This window comes from Pongo pygmaeus, chromosome 12 (assembly GCF_028885625.2).
Source record: "Pongo pygmaeus isolate AG05252 chromosome 12, NHGRI_mPonPyg2-v2.0_pri, whole genome shotgun sequence".
Classification (NCBI taxonomy): Eukaryota; Metazoa; Chordata; class Mammalia; order Primates; family Hominidae; genus Pongo; species Pongo pygmaeus.
Genome location: NC_072385.2, coordinates 104899619 through 104914237, shown reverse-complemented (window position 1 = coordinate 104914237; position 14619 = coordinate 104899619). Strand labels below are relative to the sequence as shown.

General features: G+C 49.6%; 1 protein-coding gene across 3 annotated transcripts in view; it reads left to right on the top strand.

The window, feature by feature from the left end:
- The window catches only part of TOGARAM2 (TOG array regulator of axonemal microtubules 2), a 71022-nt gene that overhangs the window by 51573 nt on the left and 4830 nt on the right, over positions 1-14619 (top strand). For all 3 annotated transcript variants that reach the window (XM_054476647.1, XM_054476646.1, XM_054476645.1), the window contains 5 exons: positions 52-169; positions 586-680; positions 2579-2771; positions 3663-3879; positions 12536-12622. In XM_054476647.1, coding sequence (XP_054332622.1) covers positions 52-169; positions 586-680; positions 2579-2771; positions 3663-3879; positions 12536-12622 — 710 coding nt within the window. The remainder of the gene's footprint in view (positions 1-51; positions 170-585; positions 681-2578; positions 2772-3662; positions 3880-12535; positions 12623-14619) is intronic.

Below are 14619 nucleotides of genomic sequence, written 5' to 3'. Positions count from 1 at the left end.
ATTTTGCATTTTGGAGGCTGTTTCTTTATCTTGCTCTCTCTCCTGTGGCAGATTTTATGGCCGGAAGATGGTGAATATCTTGATGGCGAACACTAAGTTTGATGCATTTCTGAAACAATCTCTCCCATCTTACGACTTGCAGAAGGTCATGGCAGCCATTAAACAGTGGGTGAGTTGTGGGGCATGAGTGGGTCATGGCCTTTTGGGGGTGGGGGTGACAGTGCTGAGCCTGGTAGTCTTCAAGTGGGTCAGGGGAGTGGGGAGTGGATTCCAGAGGTGTTGATTTCATCCACTACTCCTGATAGGTGAGATAGATGTGATTTCCGTCCTCTGTGCTCACACCTGGTTCTGCCCCCACACTACCTATGTTCCTGGAGCCTCCCTGGGCCTCCACGCCTTCATCTGTTAACTGGGGATCTTGATCTCTGCCCCAGCTACTTTCAGGGCTCTGGAAGGCTCAACTGTGACATCTGAAGCTCTCCTAGGTGGAAGGGATTATTGCCATTGTTATGTCTCCACTGGAATGTCTGGCAGTTCCCTGGAGGGCCACTCCTTTTGGCTCATGCTCTGTGTGTATTTTTCAAGGGAATAGAAGATAATGATGAACTTCCCTCTGCCAAAGGCCGCAAGGTGTTGAGGAGTCTGGTGGTGTGTGAGAACGGGCTGCCCATCAAGGAGGGGTATGGCTGCTCCTGTATCTCTGGGTTTCACATCTAAGACTTCTGACAGAGGCATCCTGCTTGTCCATGGCCAGGGGTGGCTCTAGGGTGGACGTATGGATCTGGGGTACCGCTGAGACCTAGTTGGGGCTGCAATACTAATAGATGAATTTGCAGGATGTGTTCCCCCCAACCCAAATCCCAGGGAGACCAAATCCTGAGATTGGGAGCATCTGCCAGTAGAAGTTGGTTCCTGCAGTCCCAGCTGAGTGGGTGGGGTTCCACTAGCATCGGTGGTTGGGCTCTCTGTGTGAGCTCAGTGTTTCCTCGTTCGCTTAGACCAGCATATCCTTTAACCACCAGAGTGGCCAGCCTGGGACTAGTACAGAGGCCCAGCCTGAACTAAGGCAGATGAGAAGGCATGGACTGAGAGGCTGGGAGGAGGGGGTATGGGGGTGCTGGGAGCAGTTAGAAACCAAACAGGAGTCTGATGGTCACGCCTGTGCTTAAAACTGAAGCCCTTCTGCAATGTCCTTGGCTGATCCCATCTGAACTCCTTAGCAGGGCACCAGGGAAGCCCCATGCCCACTTCTTCAAAGGTGACTTCCTGCCCCTCTCCTGATCTTCCTCTCTCGGCCTGACCAGAGCAGCACCTGGGATAAGCAAAACATGAAAGCAGCTGGTATTCATGCCCCTCCACATCCTCTCTCCCTGCTGTGCCTTTGCTTATCCTAGGTGCCATCTACACCTAGAACATGTCTATTGGTTCTGCAAGATTCAGCTCACCTGTCACTTTCTCCAGGAAGCTCTACCAGTCTGTGCCCCCATGTCCTCAAGGTGACAGGCTGGCCTGTTCTTCATACGTCTGTCAGCCCCATTGATGTATCTATCTCCCATTGGTCTGTGAGCTCCTAACGGCAAAGGCTGTGCTCTCATCTCATGGTTCTCAGTGCCCAGCACAGCTCTTGGCTCTCAGTAGACAATGAGTGTGGAATGCAGGAGTGAATCACAGAATGAGGGACAGTAGGCTCCGCTAGATGGGACCTGGGTGTAGGGCATGAGCCAATGACCCAGGCTTGGAGCTGAAGGTGGGAGACAGTAGTTCTGCACAGAGCTGTTCTCATGCTGGCTGGAAGGGGCTAGGGGGCTGTGATGGGCATGTGATCCCAGCGTAAGAAAATGGGGCTTTTTACAATGTCCCCAGCTGCTGGGGGAGTGTGAGCAGAGCCTAGCCAGCCAGGGATCAGGATATAGGAGCCAGGCAGAAGGTTGGCCGTGATGACCTCCAAGGTCTTTCCCCACTCTTACATTAAATATGCACCAGTTGGCCAGGAGCAGTGGCTCACACTTGTAATTCCAGCACTTTGGGAGGCCAAGGTGGGTGGATCATGAGGTCAGGAGTTCGAGACCAGCCTGGCCAACATACTGAAATCCTCTCTCTACAAAACTACAAAAGTTAGCCGGGCATGGTGACACATGCCTGTAATCCGGGCTACTTGGGAGGCTGAGGCAGAAGAATTGTTTGAACCCAGGAGGTGGAGGTTGCAGTGAGCTGAGATCATGCCATTAAACTCTAGCCTGGGCAACAAGAGCGAGACTCTACTGTCTCCAAAAAAAAAAAAAAAAAAAAGTGTACCAGTCATTCTTTTGTGGATAGCCACTCCCTCACTCTGACTTCCCCCATTGCTTACATATCTTCTGAAAAGAGAAAAAGGCAGGAAGAGAGAGCCCTGACCCCTGACAAGGGGATGGGGCCCTGGGCAACAAGCTGTAGGTGGAGGGGAAGCTGGGGGTGGACTAAGCTGCAGGTGACACTCTTGTCTCTGCGCCACCTGCCTGTAGGAGGTGGCATGAGACCAGAAGTGGGTTCATTCCCCCGGGCTCTTCCCTGGGGGTCAGACGCCATGCTCCTTACCTAGGCTCAGCTCCAATGGCCCAAGGCTGGTGGGGTTGCGCTCCACACTGCAGGGCCGTGGGGAGATGGTGGAGCAGCTACGGGAGCTGACGCGGCTGCTGGAGGCCAAGGACTTCCGGTCCCGGATGGAAGGCGTGGGGCGGCTCCTGGAGCTCTGCAAGGCCAAGCCCGAGCTCGTCGCTGCCCACCTAGTCCAGGTGAGCACCGCTTGCTTTTACTCTCCCACCTGTCTCTCCTCTGGGGGATGCAACTTGAAGATTGAAAACTCTGAATGGCGTCGGACATTGTGTCAGACCCCTTGCTATGGAGTTGGCCTTTGTAACATGGAGACTACCTGGAAATGGCTGAGTGGGCAAGGGCACCGCCTCCTGCCGGCAGCTTGGAAATGCTCAGAGATGTCTCTTGTCCTTCTAGCAGATTTACAGCGAGGAGGGTAGGAGGTAGAGGTGGAGGATACTGTGGTGAGGCCTTGGGTTGCTTCTGGGGAGCTAGGTGCATCATGTTTGGGGGCAGAGCATGTGACTGGACAGGTGACTTGGCTGTGATGGCTGGACAGGTGTGTTAGGAGTAGGTACAAGCCCTTCACAGGCTGAACACTCGGGTGGGTGCCTGCTTCTTGGTGGACTGAGGCTGCTGACAGTCAGTTACCCAGCTGAGCAAAGACACAGCTCAGAGTCAGCAGACCTGGGTTTCCATCCAAGTTTCTTACTAGCTATGTGATCTCAGGCAAATCATTGAATCTCTTGGAACCCCAGTTGTTGTTGTTTATGGGAAAGTGGGGGTGAAAACGTGCTCCATGGGTTGTTAAGGTCATTCAGTAAAAAGGAGATTGCAGAGCAACTAACAAGATGCCCTGGACACTTGGCATGCAATGAGTGCTCAATACCTGTTGGTTCCTCCCCTCTTGCCCACCCTTTTGAGGAGGTGAGCTCTTCATTTTTGAGAGTGCTGTGGCATAGGTCAGGGATGCAGGAGGAGTCTCTGCTGAGGTCGCTCAGTTGGGCCGGGTGAGCTCCAAGCTGCCTGCACTGTGGGAGTCCTGCCCAGCCTGGGTTCCCATGGGCTCTTGGTTTCTGTTTCTTCAATAGGTCTTTGATGCTTTCACCCCAAGGCTTCAGGATTCCAACAAGAAAGTGAACCAGTGGGCACTGGAGTCCCTCGCCGAGATGATCCCCCTCCTCAAAGAGAGCTTACACCCCATGCTGCTGTCCATCATCATCGCTGTTGCAGACAACCTCAACTCCAAGAACGCGGGGATTTACGCTGCTGCCGTGGCTGTGCTGGATGTGATGGTTGAGAGCCTGGGTGAGTGTCCCACCTGGGCCTGTGTGGCTCTGGTCACCATGTCCACCTTCCTGCTTGGAAATCTGCAAGGTGGATAAGGCCTTGGTTGGTTCCCAGGCCAGATGTTTCACCAGAGGCTATGTAGGGCAGAGGTGGAGCCCAGGGCCTCCAAGGCTCTTGGCCAGTGGGCTTTTCTACGTCACAGCCACCCACACCTCTGGATGGCTGGAAGTGGAGGTGATGTGGAGATGATCCAGTCCAGCCTCCTCATAGACACATGAGGGAAATGACCCCTCAGGGTCACAAGGCACCACAGTGGGTGAGTCAGGAGTGCTGGGAAAGCTTAAGCTGGGCTGGGGCTTGGGGGTGGGGTTTGTGGTGATAGGCAGGGAGGGAAAGTGGAGGGAGGGGAAAAAGGATAGAAGAAAAAAAGGTGGGAGCTATGGAAGGGACATCAGGAAGGGTGAGAGCTTCTTGGTATGACATCCTGATTCTAGAACGTTAGGGGAAATGTTGGTGCATCTGCTTGTGTTTTCTTATTCCTTTTATGGATGATAGAAGTTGATGTTTGGTGTACCCAGTACGTGGACCAAAGTGCAAATTCCAAACTTTGGGTGTGTGGAGAAAGTAGCACGTGAGTAGACTTATGGCCAGCCCAGTACAAGGACGAGCTTTCCCAAACAAGCCTTGCTTCAGTACAAGGAATCCATGGTCTGAAAACCGCCTCTGTTTGCCTTGTTGCTGTGTGTCCTGATGAGCATAGAGCAACGTCTTGCCTTTAGCATCCAAAGACCATCCTTTAGAGAGGCTGGACACACCTCCTGACACACTTGCTGTCCCCCTCCCCCCGACCTTACAGCACTTCCTGGCCTGAGCCCAGCTCCCTAGGGCTGGGACAGGCACCGTGTCCTTGGCTGGAGGCTCCAGGAAAAGTTTCAGTTACAAATCAAAGGCCTGGTCAGGTCCCTCTCTGCCTCTTGAGTTCATAAATATTGTCAATTTCCGCTCTTCATCTCAGCGGGAATTTATGATTTGCTGAGTTTGTTGCTGTAGAACAAACAATATAAATCCAGCTCTAAATTACGGCTTGTTCTCAGCGTTGCTCTGGGTAAGTGAGATTTCTCTTGCCAATAACCAAGGCTCTTGGTAAATCACCATGGGCCTTGGATTTATTGGGAAAACCTGTACCAAGCAAAATAGGCTTTAGCTATTTGAAGAGGATAAGCATCCTTGTCTAGGGAGAGGAATTTTTAACCCTTCCCCCTCCAGGTGTTTTAGTTTCCACTTTTTGCCATCAGGCCAGCCTCCTTGACCTCTGGAATTGTGGCACTTTGGGCAAAAAATCTAGTGTCTCATACTGTCACAAGATTCAGGTCCCTCTTATTTGGGGCCCTGTTGTACCCCTACTAGACTGGGCATCCTGGAAAGGAGAGACTGGGGGTGGCCTGCTTTTGTGATCTGAACTCACCTGGTAGCAGGATTGTAGCTACTAGGAAGATGCCTATGTTCTCCCTTCTGGGACAGGGCCTCCTTGGGTACGGCTGATGAGGTACCCTCTGGTTCATCATCCAGAGGCTTTGGTGTAATGGGAAGGGTTGGCTCTCTTCCTCTCTAATCCATAGGTCAGTGCTTAGGCTGGAATGGAATGGTGTGGCCCTCAAAGGGATGAATGGAGTCCAGTAGATCCCTGGCAAAAGGCTCTGGTGGAGCCCAAAGGGTAAAATATACTGTTTTTTTTGTTTTTGTTTTTTTGAGATGGAATTTTTGCTGTTGTTACCCAGGCTGGAATGCAATGGCATGATCTCAGCTCACTGCAACCTCTGCCTCTTGAGTAGCTGGGATTACAGGTGTGTGCCACCACGTCTGGCTAATTTTTTGTATTTTTAGTAGAGATGGGGTTTCAGTATGTTGGCCAGGCTGGTCTCGAACTCCTGACCTCAGGCAATCCACCTGCCTCGGCCTCCCAAAGTGCTGGGATTACAGGTGTGAGCCACCGTGTCTGGCCAAATATGCTGTTTTGGATCCAGGTAATTTTTGAGCAGGTGAGGCATGGGCTACCTGAGCCTGATGACTTTGCTGTAAGCCACACCTTCTCAGCCCAGCCAGCAAAATGGGTTTTGAAAGTGTTCCTAACTTTGAAGTGACTAGCTGATTTCCACATCTGTGTAGGTCAGACTGGAGGGAGTAGGTTACCAACAAGGGGAACTCATTGCCAGGGAGTACCTAGGGTAGAACCTATCTCTGGGAATGGTTCTTATCTGCCTGTCATGGTCTGAGCCTGGCCTGCAGATGGAAGTAACTAAATTTCCTGCTGTCCTAGGGGATTGGGTGATAATGGCAGAGAGTGCATCAAATCGGACGGAAGAGAAGGGGTATGAAGTCCTCCCAAATCACCCAAGCTGAGCCTGGTGGTTCTAGTGGTTTCTTGGGGGGCCTTTAACACCTGAGGCCCCTCTTGGAAGTGGCTTGGATTGGACATGATCCAGTTTCTTTGATGGGAAGGAGCTTTTCCCCAAACCTTCCTCATGCTGCATAAGAGATTCTGGGCTCCAGGCTGGAGACGACTGTTGAATGCTGTGAAATATTTAAATGTGGAAAGTAACAAAGCAACAGCTCAGCAGGTTACTGTTTATTTCCTGCTAAACTGGAGGTCAAGGGGAACAAGAATAATGCCAAGCTAGGATGCCTTCTGGCATAAAGTCCAGATGGCACAGCCAAGCTGGGAGGACGGCCTTCTGGGGGGACCTTCTAGAACTCACTAATTCTAGAAGTCAGTGATAAAGAAGCCAACATCATCGCTTCTAATCCCTTGGTTTCCCCAGGCTGGGTGGGGTTGAATGGAGTATGGGGATCTTCTAGAACTCACTAATTCTAGAATTCAGTGATAAAGAAGCCAACATCATCTCTTCTAATCCCTTGGTTTCTCAGGCTGGCTGGGGTTGAATGGAGTATTGGTTGGCAGAGCAGGTGGGGATTTCTGCCCACGTCCTTTTCATAGGAGGTAGTAAGGAGTGAGACATGTTGGCAGCTTGCTCCCTGACCTCTGCCATCTTTCACTGCCAGCCTTGAGGCCTCTCTGGGTTCGGGGCTCAAGTGGCATTCTTCCTACTCAGCACAAAGACCTTCTGATTTCAGGGGAATTATTCTGGGATCAAGGAATTTCCTGAGGAGAACTGGTTGGCTCTGTCTTTGGGCTCTTACTGGGTTAGTTACAGAAGAAACTTCGCTAATGAAAACATCAGGCTGCTGACAGCTCATCCTCTCCCCATCAGACCTCAGCATTCAAGCTTCTCTGTGCCAAAAGGAACTTTCTTAATTTACTCCAGCCCCTGGTCAGTACTGGAGAGAGCAGATAAGCTTGGAATGTGGGTGGCTTCAGGTTTACTTTTGCTATTTTGCTCTCTGACTTTAAATTTATTACCTTATATAAATCATATGAACATTATAATGTTAATGGAATTTAAAAATGCATCCATGATGCTCCTCCAATATACCAACTGCTTAAAAATATCTCTTCCATTTTTGTCTGCCTATATACAAATTTCCCTTGTTAAAAATCATAATGTAAATATAGTTTTGATTTTGCTTCTTTCATTCAACACTACCCAGTTTCCCATGCTACTAGGCACTTTCTAGTTAATTAAAAAACCGAAAGTTCACTTCTACCACTGTAAAGAAGTCATACTTATTTTGAGAAAATGAAAATACAAAGCATTTGAAAGTGGAAAAAAATCCCTCACTCATAGTCCCAACTCTTAAGAGAAACCATTATTAACATTTGGCATTTTTTTGAGTTTTTTCCTATGCACATTTGTGTACATGATTGTTGTAGGGTAAATGCACCTGATAGCAATAACTTAAGCATCCCCTTAGAATGACCCTGAATGGCAGACACAATGAGTGTGTATTCTGAGCTAGGGAATCTGGGAGTGGCCAACTCGGAGATTCGTTCCTTATTTATGAGGCACATCTGAGCCCTCGACCTGTCCCTTGGAACATGAGCCATACAGGGGATTGAGGGCCTGAGTTCTGGGGGTAAATGAAGGTTGCCAGGTGGAGGGTGTTAAGTGAAAGTGCTATGTAAATTGCATGCTGTTTGCAAGCGGTTGCGATTTTCCTGCCCAGCCACTGGGCCATGAGGCTCTCCCATTCAGCCTGCCGCCACTAGACTCTCTCCCCTGTATGTAAGCCCCTAATAAAACCCCATGTCTTGTTTGTTGGCTCTGGGTCTCTTCTTTGGCCTCTTGAACTGGGTGCCCTTCCTATTAATAGGGGTTAATAGGGGTTCAGCACAGCAGTTGTGGTGTTATACATTTGGATTTGCATCCTGCTTTTAAAAAAATCAGAGCATAAGCATTTGCAGATGATTATACTCTCGAGTCCCTTTTTTTTTTTTTTTTTTTTTTTTTTTGAGATGGAGTCTGGCTCTGTCACCTAGGCTGCAGTGCAGTGGCGCAATCTGGGCACACTGCAACTTCCGCCTCCTGGGCTCAAGCGATGCTTCTGCCTCAGCCTCCTGAGTAGCTGGGATTACAGGTGCACGTCATCACGCCCGGCTAATTTTTCTTTTAGTAGAGATGGGGTTTCACCATGTTGGCCAGGCTAGTCTCGAACTCCTGACCTCAGGTGATCTGCCCACCTCGGCCTCCCAAAGTGCTGGGATTACAGACGTGAGCCATTGCGCCCGGCCTTGAGTCACTTTTAACAGCTCCATCACGTGGCTGCACTATAACTTGCATGTTTCTGTGCAAGTGAATCAGTCCTGGTTTTTTCTTTAGATGAACATCCCTAGTGTTGGCAGCCATGGTGAATCTGGTAAAACCAGCACGTTGTAACTTACCAAGTCTTGTGCTTATTTAGGGGACTCCAGTCTGACTCCAGTTTCCTTGCTACCATGTTTTCTACACTTTCTTAAAAGCTCTTATCTAGCTTCCCAGTAGCTGGAGGATAATGTGGCCTGGTAGCCTCAGGGCTTGGCTGAATGGGACAGGTGTAAGGCCCCTTAGACCTCCACCCCATTGTAGAAAGGGGGGTCTGAGCCTAGGAAGGACAATCTCTGGGCTGCGGTTAGTGGCTGTTTTCTCTCCATTGCAAGGCCAGTCTTTGCTTCCTTGTGATGCAGAAAAGGAGCCTAGGAAAGCCCCAGGCTAGGCTAATGGAGTGTAGATTTTCAGCTTTTAAAAATTAGATTCTAGCCTCTTCACTGGTCTCTCTACCATGATGGTTGCTGGGCTCTCAGAGTTTTAAAGTAATAATAGTAACAATAATAGCTGATACTTGCATAGTAATTATATGCTCTAGGCACTATCCTAAGTACTGTTTGTTCATTGAACCCTTACAGCAACTTTATGAGAAAGCTATTAGTATCATCCCCATTTTATAGGTGGGTAAACTAAGTCATAGAGCAGATAAGTGGCTTGTCCAATGCTCCACAGTAAAATATGGAAGAACCAGGATTCAAACCCAGGCAATCTGTATTCAGAGCTCTTATAACTGCTATGCTTTAGTGTGTCTTATTGAACCTGGAGGTAACCTGAAAGGTGAGCCTTCACTCTAAAAGTGGCCAGTGGAAAGACAGGCCAATTGCCTGGGCATAGTGCTCTGGGGTTCATAAACCAGCCCAGGCACACTGTGTCCTGTTTTGACATTGCCCTGCATGCTGCAAACATTTATTCAGCACCTGCAGTGTGCCGGGCTCTGTGGGAGCATGGTCTGGCACAGGTCTCTGCTGGATATGCATTTTTAAGTGTTCCCCAAGTTCACTTCTTTCTGGCTCTGGGGAGAGGGGATGTTTGGGGCCAGAAGCGGGAGCCCCTGCTGTGTCTAGATGTCAGGTCTAGATGTGTCTAGGGTCAGGTTCCAGCTCATGCTGAGGTCTGAAGGGAGTGGGTGGATGAGCAGAAAGAACACTCGGGGCTACAGGCAGGTGAAAGATGATTTTATTCAGCAGCAGCTCTCAGCAGCAGCTTACTCTCACACCATCTGCTCTGTCTCAGCTGCTTAGTCTGTTGGCTCCCACACACAGCTGCCCCGGCTCTCCCTTGCCTTCAGGGTCAGCAGCTTAACTCCTTCCCTCTGGGCACAAGCCGTTTCCTGGCTCCATGTCCGTCTGCCAGACGGGCATTCTCTCTTACAGGGGGCAGTAGCTTCACTCTCTCTCTGGGCACACACAAGCCTGCACAGTGTCAGCAGGGCAATTATGCCTTTTAGAGACCACAGTGGCACAGGGCCAAGGCATGGCCTTCCCATGTTACGACTGTGATAACAAGCGGAGTTATACGTCTGTGCTCTAAACTTGCTGAGTCACTCTGGATGTTTACCTTGGCCTATCCTTGACCAAAGCACAGCCATGTTCCTTACATTAGAGAATGTTCTAGGCTGAGCATTGTGGGAGGTGACCACAGAGGAAGAAGTCCTTGTCTTCAAATCTGAGCCCAGGTAAATGACAGGGTGGGACAAATAGAAACACCTGGAAACAAACAGGTGCCATTCATATGAAAACCTATTCTTACACAGTTTACAGCTTTACCAATGCACCCCGAGACCTTATCTTGCTAATTACAATATTCTAGAAGCTGGCATCTAATTTATCTCCCAGAACAAATTATTTTAAAACCTCTTGATTTGTGGATGGAGCTTTTGCAAACAGCAGAGATGTACCTGGGTAGCTTTTCTCCTCTGTATTCCTCAGGAGGACAGCAAGGGAAGCAGGGATGAGCTCTTAGATAAACTTGTGCCTGATGAGAAAAACAAAGCATTGAGTGCCCCTCTCCAGGAATGCAGGGGCTCTGTGCTGAGGTATTGAAGGAACTTGGAAAAGGTGAGACTGGAAAGACTTCCTCGTGCAGAACTCTAAAAACTCAGTCCCCTGTAAAGAGAAGTCTGGCCTGGAGATGGTCAGCTCCTGGGTCCCAGGATACATGTGCTGGGGCTGCTGTGGTAACACCACATAGGTCACCTGCCCTCACCTGCCTGACAGGTGCAGGCAAGCCACAAAGCCACATCTCTGAAAAGTGCATTTTGTTACTTGCTCCACCTCCTACTGAATTAAGCTGTGACTAGTGTGGTTGCAAAATGCTGGGAGCTTGGCATGCTGGTTTCTCTGCAGTCCACAAGGAGAAGGTTTTGATGATGGTGTGTATTTCTCAGCTTAGCACACCTTTCTAGGACAGGCCCATTTTTCTCACGTTGTGTGTCTTTGTGAGAAATGCAGCTCTTCAAGTTTAATAGTTTGAGAAACCAGGAGGTGTCAGCTAGAATGGAGAGGAACAAGCAGCTTCTAAATTCGGTAGATACGGAGTCCTGCTGCAGTCGACTTCAGGAATATGAAGGCGCCAGAGAGCCTCTTTATTCTGGAAATGTCCCCACCCCATTTGCTTGTGTTTTCACCATTAGTGGCTCACCTCTGTAATAAACACTCATACTATTTCAGTTCTTTCAGGATACAAATGTGGTGGTGCTCAGTCCCCAGAACTTTACCCATGGGCATGGCTGGGCAGCCAGGGAGCTGTGCCTCGCAGCTGGGTGTGGCTGGATGGTTGGTGGAGCTGGGATTGGGGACGGGGGCACTGGGACAATTTTTTAAAAAAGGTTTAAAATACCTCTTTTCCCAAACCTCCCGAAAGACATATAGATGATAAACTTAGCCATCTTTGCAAGTACATTCATGCTGGGTCTAGGACTCAGACCACCTGGAATTTACAAGTAAGGAGAAAATCAGGCCCGGGCAGTGAGGTCATATATAAACCATTGATTATAATACGTGCTCTTCAACCCACAAACTCCCTCTTCTGATCCTGCCAGAGCCAGCCGGGTGCTTCTGCTCTGGATAGGATTACCAAGCATCCTGGGTTCCTGGGACTTGGGACTGACAGTGCTGAAATGGGGAGAGCCCGGGCCCACCAGAACCAGTCAGTCATCCTGGCTTCAGACCCACAGGCTCTTGGTTACAAGAGCACAGTGCTTCTCACCTGATGTCAGGGTTCATGTCTAAGTGTCTGTCTGCTGGTCAAGAGGATCCTCTTGAGGGGGATGGGAGTACTGGGTTTTACTTGGCTCGTAGCTCCATGCCTATTACATAGATGATATCAGTATGTGTTCAGTGTAGAAATAAACCACCACTGGCTGTGGGTACATCTTGGTGGTTAGAGTACAAATTCAGGCTTTGAGAAGAGCTATGCTTTCTGAATTCTAATCCTAAGCCTTTACTGACCTTTGTGTAATCATGGCTCAGAGATTTCGTTGCCCCTAAAACAATATCTGTATATCCGTCCATCCATCTCTATTATCTGTCTTCTATCTATCCATCCTCCAACATCTTCTCTCCATCATCCATCCGTCCATCCATTCATCTTCTATCATCTATCTACCTGCCTACCTACCTATCTATCTACTTTGTTTTGCCCCAAAACTCATGACAATTTTGAAACGCACAGGCAATATGAACCAGATCTGTGGGAATAAATGAGGCCTGTTTGGGAGCCAGTTTAACTATTTCAGGCCACTGATTCTTTCCCAAACATGCTACATATGTTCACTTTAAGTGGCCCCTTTGTGACCTGGAAAAATTAATTCAGCTCCCCCAAAGGCCTCATCCCCATGCAGGCACTGTGCTGTCACTCAGTGCTGTCACTCAGCCCCCAGGAGTGTGGCCACTGATATCCCCTTTGTCTTTCAGACAACCTTTGCCTTCTACCAGCGTTTGCTGGGCGAGTGCGTTTCCTGAGTGGCCGTGCGGTTCTGGATGTCACGGATCGCCTGGCAGGTGAGGACCCCCAGCCCCACCCCACCCCGCCTCCTGGTAGATTTCTGTTCTCTCCTGGCCTGTGGTTGAACCATTCACCCAGTTATCTTAGACCTGAAATAATCCCCCCCCATCATTTAAAATTTTGATAATCTGCTTTTTTTGTGTGTGACAATCTCCATATTGCCAGAAGACAATCTTTGTTTTTGATCAAAATGAAGTAGGTTTGTACAAAAGCAAAAGTGTTTTTTAAAAAACTGTTACAGGTTGAATCTCCCTAATCAGAAAATTAGAAATGCTCGAAAATCTGAAATTTTTTGAGCGCTGACATGACATTAAAAGAAAATGTACATTGGGGCATTTCCGATTTCAGATTTTTGGATTAGGGATGCAGAACCGGTAAGTATCACAAAAATATTCCAAAATCAGAAAAAAAGCTGAAATACTTCTGGTACCAAACATTTTAGATAAGGGCCACTCCACTCAACCTGTGTGTGTTTCTTCCTCCTTGCAAACAAGGCTGCTTCTAGCCTATAGAGTATCTTTGTGTGAGTCAGAAAAAGCCTCCCTTTTCAGACAGACACTGCCTAGTGGGTGCAGATGGCTTGGTCAGTTGACAGCACCATCAAAAGAATTAGAAAAAGTTGCCATGTACAACTTCAGCATGTGCAGCCTGGCAAGCAGGCACCGGCTGTGTTTCAACCCCTCAGGACCCCTTGGCCGGTGCTGGGACTGTATTATGTGGAGACAGGGCCTTGGCCTGAATCTACTCAGCCTTGCTCAAGCTTCAGCTGGCGAAGGGTTGCTCCAATCCTGTTTCTGCTTTGAGTCTGCAGGAGAAGTCCAAGTGACTTCATTCCAGGGCTGAAATCTGTTCTTGTGGTCCTTGAGGTGGCAACACAGAAAGGACACAGGCTTTGGTGTCCACACACCCATCTGCCACCACCAGCCCTGACCTTGGGCAGGTTACTTATCTTGGTTTCATGATCGTTTTTCCTTGCACAAAGCCTCCTCCCTTGCCTTGGGAAGGTCTCATCTAGGGAGGGGGGCAGAGGGACTCTTCCCTAGACTCCCGATGGTCCCCCTGAAATGCAGACAGATCATGCACCAGCCCTGCTTTAATCTTTGTGAGACTCCTGAGCTGTCTTCGGGATAGTGTCCAGGCCCCCTGGAGTGGCCCACAGCTGTCACTGCTGCTCTAGGATGTGCCCCCTTCCTCGCACTCCAGCTCTATGCTCATCAAATCCTCATGACCACCCCACAGGAGGATGTAGATTCCACTTGGTGGAGAAAAGGAGAATGGAGCTCAGAAAAGTGAAATGCACAAGGTCCCTTGGTGAGGAACCCAGGATGTGTCCTGGGAGCCTGGCTGAAGAGCCAAGCCCCCAACCCTATGCTGTGCTGCTTCCCCCTGGCACTCTGCCTCCTGGGTGCCTGCATGCACCCTCCACGCAGTGGCTGGTCTCTCAACCTCTTGCTCTGCCCACTTGTGGCTGCCCTGCCCGGAAAGCCTTCTCCATTCTTCTTCCTCTACCTGGGGGATGCCTGCTTGGCTCTGGCATTACCTTCTTCCTGTGTACTTCTCAAGACTGCATCCCACATAGTATCACTGGTCTGTCTACTGCCCTCCCCTCCTAGCCCAGCTGTGAGCATTCAGAGAGGGGGGCGGGCACATGCTGCATGGCTGAGGACCTCGACACCAGCTGCCCTTTCAGCTTCCCCCTTGCCCCATCTCTTGCTCCCGGCCTTGCCTCTGTACAGGTTCTGTCCTTCCAGCATGCCTGGAGTGGCCTCTAACCTTACGGGAAGGCAGGTGCGAGTGAGGCAGGGCTGGCTGCAGGTGAGCTAGGGGAGAACAGGGTATGTAAGTAAGATGGTCCTAGACACCAGACAAGGAACCGTTTGTCATTGCTCAAAATCAGCATTTTCTGCATGAAAGGTTTACCTGTCCTTGTCTGGGTAATTTATGGGGCCCAGAGGTGGGCAAGTATCTTCACCTTATCCACTTACTGTAATTT